General features: G+C 39.8%; 1 protein-coding gene across 1 annotated transcript; it reads right to left on the bottom strand.

The window, feature by feature from the left end:
• Window positions 1–1,599: 1,599 nt before the first annotated feature.
• Window positions 1,600–8,433, bottom strand: plek (pleckstrin). Its single transcript, XM_046357859.1, has 9 exons — window positions 8,277–8,433; window positions 5,117–5,272; window positions 4,755–4,936; window positions 4,521–4,612; window positions 4,178–4,362; window positions 3,815–3,919; window positions 3,300–3,383; window positions 3,003–3,075; window positions 1,600–2,866 (listed from the first exon to the last, which is right to left on the bottom strand). The coding sequence occupies exons 1-9, from the start codon at window positions 8,316–8,318 to the stop codon at window positions 2,727–2,729; spliced, it is 1,059 nt and encodes a 352-aa protein (XP_046213815.1). The 5' UTR covers window positions 8,319–8,433; the 3' UTR covers window positions 1,600–2,726.
• Window positions 8,434–8,675: the final 242 nt, after the last annotated feature.

The raw sequence follows: 8,675 nt of genomic DNA, 5'->3' as shown, positions 1-8,675 counted from the left end.
GTCCCCTCAAGTCCAAACAATCTCCACTCACTTTGACTCCTTGACAGTCATTCTGTACTTTTGTCTTGGTTTGGTCTTCAAACTTTAGACTCCCGTCATCTTTACCCAAAGACTCGATAGCAGCTACACGGTTGCTCTGCAGTCCAGACACATTGCACAGTCCCTCACATAATAAAGTGTGTTTACTCACAGCTGAAATAACCCACTGTTTGTGCTTAAGGGAAGGACAATCAGAAAAATCTCCTTGCTCAGCAGCAGGCGATGGGGCTTGTCTGGCAGTAAAACTGTCTTGGGCTGGATTTAAGAAGGCTAAGTCTGGCTCTCAGACCTTGCTGGATGGCTGAGAATGTTAACTATTGCAAATGAATATACAGTACACACACACACACACACACACACACACACACACACACACACACACACACACACACACACACACACACACACACACACACACACACACACACACACACACACACACACACACACACACACACACACACACACACACACACACACACACACACACACACACACACACACACAGATAGATACAGTTGAAGTCAGACGTTTCAATACACCTTAGTCAAATGCATTTGAACACATTTTTTCACAATTCCTGAAATTTACTGTAATCCAAATGTACTGTGTACCGTGTACTGATCTTTAACACCACATCATTGTTAGTACAGTAATGTCAACACTGGGTATCAATCTGGTTATTAATTATTATCCCAATGGGTGTTCTTCTTTCCTGGAATATTGACTAAATATGTTAACCAGTGAGACTAATCAGCATCCTGCTGACCTTTACATTTACATGTGTTTTCCAAATTTTAGGCAATCCCATTACCTTTCAAAGTGGACTGTATTAACCAGTGTCAGTGATAACTGTGTGCGTGCCACGAGACCAGGTGATATGCTAGTAAGAACAGTTTAAAGTGACATATTTTGACATATAGTGCCCTCCTGTGTTCATCCCCCAAAAACGCAGACAAACTTCAGGTGTTGCAAGCCTAGTAGTGCTGAGCGATTAACCGAAACTTCTGTTATTTCAAATGTTTTAAACAACTAATTGACCAACTTCTGGTTCAATTATTTGAATTCCATTTTGTTCATTTTTTTTTCTGAGCTCAACGCACACATTTCTCTAGATATAAATCAAATCCAGCCTGAAATGTGATATGTAGTAGGGAGTTGTAGTTTCCAACAGGCCAATATTCTACATAGTTTAGTGTACACAACGTGGTAATTAACTACAACTACCATAATACAATTCCGCATCTACTGGTCCAGTGTGTTTCTTTTTAAGCCTGCTAAGGAAAAGCAGAAGCATGCAAGATCATGAGGGGATATATAGAGCAGAGGTTGCTTCGGGAGGTATCTCTACCTGAAAATACATGATTTACAAAATAGTGATTTTGTCACACAGCACATGCAGCAGCTCTATAGAGATGAGTGATGACTTGGAATTAAATAATAGTCATCAAATAAAGCAAATGTAATATATACAACAACTGAAATATTTTATTAAAGTAAAGTAGAGTGAATAAATTATTTTTAAGTGATAAGCAGCAATGGGCAGTCACTACCATCATGGAACTTGAATGAATTGTTTTATTCTGTGTTACAGCATTCAACCCAAATAATAGAAACTGAAATAAAAAAACGTGATTATTTTTTAATAACCGAACCAACCTCAAAAATCACTTATCGCTGAGCACTAAATCCTGGTCAACTGTATGAAGAATAGTTTGTGTAGGAGAGTAGGTCGAGTTTAAATGAAACAAATGGTTGGAGAAGTGGTCTTTAGCTGAGGTGAGAGGTTTGACGAGCTGCTTTTTCGTGAAAGTCAATTTCATAAAAACCAAAGGTGCATGACAAATAATAAAGGCACACAATTCTTGATTTTTACAACTAGTACTTTCTTTTTTGGACATTAACTTTTTCATAGTAACTGAAAGGTGGAGACAAAGAGTAGATCTTTATTTAACATGTGTAATACTGTGGAACAAAGAATCGTAATGGCTTTATGACAGACAATGGAGATAGTACACAGCCACATCCAGCCAGTGCAGAGACCATGTGTACATCAAGTGATATGAGTTAGAAACATCATGAAAACCACAGTGACGGGTCCTCAGAGTTGGGAAATTATTTGCAGGATATGATAAGTGTTTGTTTGGTCACAGGAACTGGCTGGAATGTTGAGATTCTTCAAACTGTCCTATTTTTTCACCATTGTCTCAAGTCAGATGGCTTCAAACCTCCGTGACACTCGTCCCTCAACCGGTGCAGGCAAAATCGACAAGCTATCTGATGTAAGACAATGATTTCTGTCAGGCAGCTGGAAGGAAAAGCAGAAGGCCACACCAGAAGCCATTACAGAACTTCACACCTTTCTACACAGAGATCATTGCACGCTTCTTCACAGCCTGCCTGTGATAAATATATCTAAAGGTGAGAGTGCCTCCACATCCTGTTGAATGTTGAAAAGCAAGTGAGGAAGCATTTGATCTATATGAAGAGGAAATTCATAATCACTCAACATAAATACAATATCAAACCTAAAACTCTTGAAATAACCTTAAAAGCGGAGTTTAGGATCATTCAGATCAGATCGGTTCGGATTCCTTCTGGCTCTGCAACAATGTTTTGAACATGTCCGTCCATATTCCATAACCCTTCATGTGAGGTGTTAAGAGTAGCTATGGATCCTGTTGTGATTATTTTCCGGTTTTTGACACAGTGTGGATGGCTTTGATCCACTCCTTCCTCTCCTCAGATGTAGCCGCTTGGAGAAAATAGTGTGTCTCGTCTGAAGTGATGATCTCAAAGAGATTCCCATCAACATCATACCTCTTGGCTGAGTCGAGAAAAGATGAAGAAGAAAAATGTTTTGAAGAACAAATTAAAAGAGAATTGCTGACAGGAAATGGCAATTACACTTCATAGGCCTAGTCACACTGAGCTAGAGTGGGACTTGGTTCAGTGTAACTCACCATCAGGAACAAACTCCACCGCTGTGATCACAGACCCTCGCAGGTGGATAGAGCCCAGAGGGTACTCATCACCCTACAGAGAGAGTGAGGGTGGGGAAGGGAGAGAAATAGGGATTGAGGGGAAATAAAGAGCCGATTAGCGAGAGACAAAGACAGGAAGGAGAAACATTATGGACATTGGAACGAGAGCGAAGTAAAGATAGAGAAATGAGAACATGTTTTTCATGTTATGTTCTTGAAAAATAATATCGAAATTGAAACAAATTTTGGTTGAGGTTCCACTCTCTAATCCTGTACCTTGGTGGGGTCGTAATAGTGAATATAAGCAGGATCGTTCCGGAGGATGAATTTCCGCACCTTCCAGTTTTTCCTCCGATGTCCCTAGGGTGAAAAAAAGAGAGCATGACAGGCAGTCTGCTCTTCTGATTCTGATCACTATCAGTTGTGAAAACAGCACCGACCACAGACATGGTACTGTGGGGAAATTTCACTTCCTCCCTCATCGAAAGGCCCTATGTATAGACGGCCTACAGCCCTCTCACTTTCTACCAACTCTGGGGACAGCCGATGAAGCACCTTTTTTTTCAAAGAGTGTATGCATGTTTCAATCTCTTGTGAAAGAGAGAACTTAGCTGTAATTCTGAAAATGAAAGTGATGCTTACTGACAATAATATTTTGTGATCCATTTAATTAACTTAAGTATGTATAACAGCATCATTCAGTACATCCCAACATATCTGATCCGGTAATAATCACATTAGTTCACCAACTAAATATTTCATATCGATTTACACAGTGTTGTCAGTCTAACCTGTTTGAGTAAGCAGCCCTGTTTTACGATGTTACCCCTGAACTCCTCCTTCACAATCACGTCTTCATCACTGGAGTAGCCTTCACAGAAGAACCCACTGTCTGCCTGCAACACACCATACAATGTAAAGAAACATTAGGATAGAGGATTATCTCATCTCATCATCTCCTCTCATCCTCACTTAGAATACACTATAACTTTTACATACTTATGTTTATAACGACAGAAATGTTCAAACATCGCCTAGTCTGTGTGGTCTTCTAGCAATGACCACCATATCTTCAAATCTTCTAACAAATATGGAAGAATATATAGACACTAACAGCTATATGACTAACAAAAACAATCAGTCCATTCACTCACAAAGTAGTAGAGTGCATTTGGCTCATCGAGGACAGTGGACACTGCCCCTCCCTCGACCCCCTGTTTGGACACGTCCCCTGCGGGCTGTAAGAATCCTTCGTTCAGGAGTCCTGTAGCCAACATCAGAGCCTCAGGCCTGTTCCTGGCCTTGTCCTTAGAGATCAGCCAGTCCACCACCGTACCACCTGCATGAAGAAGAGAATCAATGCTGGTAGGATCTATCGCAATGTGACTCAGTGAGTGAGACTCAATGGCTCAATAAGGCTCCCTTTAGTCTGACCTGGATAAATACAAATTAAAAGGAAATCCACTGTCACCCAAGTCCCTATATGTATTACTGCACCTGTGAAGCAGTGATTGTAGACTCTCTTCTCCTTTTCCAGCTTCTGCTCTTTGACGCCATTCTCCTGGTCTCTCATTAGAATACATAGCTCACTGAGAAAAGGCAGACAACAAAGCAGACAATACTTAGAAAGTTATCAAGTGAATGATGGCTATAGTTCCAAAGACATGAATGTAGCTCCTGCAAGCGTATTGTGGCTCATAGGTGGTAAGTAAGACAAGTCAGAGGTCCTACCTGAGGTTGATGGTATCAGGGAGGCGAATGGACCTCCGTGTCGACTTCCTGGCAAACTTTACGCCCCCCTGCAGACAGGTGATGGCCCTCTTGATGTCCTTCACCCAGGACTCTCTCTCCTCTAGGTGGGTGGCCTGGAAGAAATGGTCCTGGTTCTTGGCCGTGCTGAGCTTAAAAACCAGCTTAAAGAAAAGGGCAATGTTATATTACATGTTTGATGTATGGGGGGGGGGGGGTGAATGTTTTTCATTGTACTTTAATTTTGTATGTTGCCAAAATTGTGAGGTCAGGTCAGGAACTAGACTGTTTGGAGCACTACAGTAATGATAGACACTTGTACTTGTATTTAGTAGTGTCCGTACCGCCCTCTTGCTGAAGTCCTGACAGGGGCTGGTCAGAACAGCTCCCCTCAGTGGGATCATTCCTTTGGGAGCACTGTCTGCCTTTCTCTTGAAGAACTCCACACCATCATCAGACAACACCACCCACACCACCTTCCACGAATTCAACACTGTGCCCTGAACAATACAGAAAGAAATGTATATGTTGATACTCTCAATCAATCAGTCCCTATACCACAGGTATTCTGTTACTACAGACCAAATACAATGCAGTTAGAAACACTTTAGAGAAGATGACATTGTTATTAAACAGGTATAATAGAAACATCATGTGAAGTGTTACTCTTCCAAATTGACTTACCTGAATGCTGGTCATAAAATGTATTTCATTTACACAATGCACGTATGAAATATTGAGGGCTGGTACGAGGGAATACATAAAACAACACATATTAACCTCTGCATTTGAATGCAACTGCATCTAGCAGTGTTTTGTTTTCAATCCCAACTTCCCCTACTCCATAAATGCAAATTAAGAATCTGCTGCACATGACTTTTTTTTCCCATAAGAAATGCTGTTCAGCATACAGATTTATGGGAAGTGAGTGAGTGAATGTTGCATAATACATCCTCACAAAAAGGGATGTTACTTGAGAACAAATCTTAAGAAAGGTAATACACACCAAAAATAACATATTCATCCATACAAATACTTAGTTTTATGTGAAATGTTGTTGTTGCAGTTTCCCTTCCCTTTATTGATTGTTGTTGTTCACCATAGAGAGTTCACCACAGAGCTATCACAGGCACTACTTATAGTTCTAAGAATATGTGTCACGCCCTGGTCGAAGTATTTTGTGTTTATCTTCATTTATTTGGTCAGGCCAGGGTGTGACATGGGTTTTTGTATGTAGTGTGTATGTATTGGGATTGTAGCTTAGTGGGGTGTTCTAGTTAAGTCTATGGCTGTCTGAAGTGGTTCTCAATCAGAGGCAGGTGTCTATCATTGTCTCTGATTGGGAACCATATTTAGGCAGCCATATTCTTTGTGTGTTTCGTGGGTGATTGTCCTTAGTGTCCTTATTCTGTGTTTATGTGCACCAGTATTAGGCTGTTTCGGTTTTCGTTACGTTTATTATAGTGTTTAATATAGATTCGTGTTACGTTTGTTGAATGAACATGGATCGCAATCTACACGCTGCATTTTGGTCCGACTCTCCTTCACCACAAGAGAACCGTTACAATATGTTCCAATGATACTGAACAACTGATAAATATTGGAGCACATAAGAATATAGCTCAGGAAAAAGTTTATATGTGAAGAACAGTATAGTATGTGACATAACAAAATCATGTTCTATTCATTTTTCTTTTGTAAGAATTACAAACAAAACAAAACATACAAATACAAATGACAACATAAAGAGCCTCACAAACATCCACAACATCACCTCTGCCCAGACCCACATGCTCACATCCCAATCTCCAGCGCCCGCATTACTCTCTGCCACATGGCCTCAAACTGCTCCATTTTGTTTTTCTCTGTCGCCCAAACGCTTTCAACATTTAGATAATAAAGCATTTGTGTTAATGATGAAGGATTGGTTGATTTCCAATTTAAGTTTACGGTTTTCTAGATAATTGACGAGAAAAGCATCATCCAAACCATCGGGTATCTCACTGCTCTCATATGCCATGCCATTTAAATATGCAGACAGACAGATTAAAAGTGCATTTACATTTTAATAAAGCCAACTTTCTAACTCCGCCCATCGCATTCCCAGAAGGTATGGATTATTGAGTCATTGTTCGTTTTACACTTAAGACATGACTCTGGCGTTGTGCTGTAGAATTTGTGAATGTTGTCTCTTGTGTAATATACTCTATACATTTGTTGAGACTGGATTAAGCATCTATTTGAGTTAACTGTCATTCTGTTAGTTATGTTCCAACATTCCCTCCATCTTGTGCCAATATCAGTTATTTGATGTCTCTGATGTCCAAAAGATTTCAAATCGAAGTTACTTGATGTAAAACGTTGAAGTTGCATGTATTTAAAAATATCTACATTAGTCAGTCCAAAATTGCATTTGAATTTTGTCATGGAAATACGTGCATTTCCTGTTACCAAGACATTTGCGGTTTCTATGCCTTTAGTCTTTCATGTGGACCAATTTATCGGTGAATTCTGAAAAGGTATCCAAGGATTGTTCGTTATGGTAATGTTTTTGGTTCTTGTATAATACATTTCATTTTCTTCCATATTGTTATAGTGTTCTTAACTATGAAGTTGTTCATGTTGAAAAGATTATGGGGATGAGCATGCGCATCTTCAGTATGTACCCCTTGTTTCTTCACCCTGGGTGGCGAGTAGATAGAATTCAAAGTCTGAAAGGTTGAATGAAAAGCACCCTCAGACTAAGGAAGATGTAAAACTTTACGTTTTATTCCATGAGCTTTATTTTACCCATATAAAGTCTGTTATGACCAAGTATACTTTTTTAAAGAATATATTCGGTGGGGTCATTGGTATTGACGAGAATAATATAAAACCTTTGTAAGCTATGCAATTCTGAAGAGGTGTATTCTACCTGTAAGATTTATGGGAAGATTATTCCATCTTCTATTCAATTCAATAGATCAAATTAGATTTGGATTAATCCAGTGAGATTATGGGTTATCCGTTGTCATCTGACCACAGACTAAGAGTCTGTCTGTTTTGACGTGACCCATCATCTGTGTTAGTCATTTGTCAGGCCATGAGAAATAAAAAGTTATTTTCAGATAATGAGGTTTGTGGGTGAAACAGTTTTGTTGATATCTGCTCTCAGTCTCTAAATGTCTAAATTGAGCAAAGCGAACAAGTCTCAAGGCCAAATGGAAATAGTCCTAAAACTACAATACTAACCTTCAGTTTAATTTAAAGCACTTGACTGACAGCTCAAGTTGGACATGTAACTGGTCAAAAATATTGCCAGCTGTCTTGATGTTGCTAAATCTGGTCACCGTCTCCATGGAAGGATCTTGCCCCTAACCCTCTCAAATGTGAGATAATCTATCCCATAGTAGCCAAACTGTCAACAGCACATTTACAATATTAAAGTCTGGCCCAAGTTAAACACAAAGACATACACTAATCAGTGTTATTTGACAGGATGATATTTTCCTTTATCCCCCTTACCTTTTTGACCAGATATCCCTCTTTGATCTGTTTTGGCTCCATGACCTCTAGCTGCTGGTGTCTGTGTCTGAGTAACTGATGCAGACACAAGAGGAACACTCAACCCCCTCACATATGACCTACAGTGTTGTGTGCTGATGGAGATAGTGGAAGTTGAATTGGGTGTGTCACAATGCTAGCAGCTTGCTTGGCTTCCTCTTCCTGCTCAATGGTAGTAAAATAAGGATCGCCACAATTGCTCATTTTCTTGGTCAAAGAGAGAATGCCTGTGTAAGTGTTGGATATCAAACCTCAGTTGTCAGCAATTTGCATTTCAGTGTCAAGCATGCATACCACTAGACCAAAAAACGATAGTTTCCAGAATGTGGGCACAGGCTGATTTTTTTTAGGTCTAGGCAA

The sequence above is a fragment of the Oncorhynchus gorbuscha genome, linkage group LG08, assembly GCF_021184085.1.
Source record: "Oncorhynchus gorbuscha isolate QuinsamMale2020 ecotype Even-year linkage group LG08, OgorEven_v1.0, whole genome shotgun sequence".
NCBI lineage: Eukaryota > Metazoa > Chordata > Actinopteri > Salmoniformes > Salmonidae > Oncorhynchus > Oncorhynchus gorbuscha.
This window is presented reverse-complemented; position numbering and strand designations above follow the sequence as displayed.

Bases quoted from the DNA above. Each gene is read 5' to 3' on its own strand.
- plek (XM_046357859.1), bottom strand. From the start codon at position 8,318: ATGGAGCCAAAACAGATCAAAGAGGGATATCTGGTCAAAAAG. The intron at 4,363-4,520 runs GTGCAGTAATAC...TTCTTCATGCAG, and splicing joins CTACAATCACTGCTTCACAG to GTGGTACGGTGGTGGACTGG. The intron at 3,076-3,299 runs GTACAGGATTAG...CTCTCTCTGTAG, and splicing joins ACTATTACGACCCCACCAAG to GGTGATGAGTACCCTCTGGG.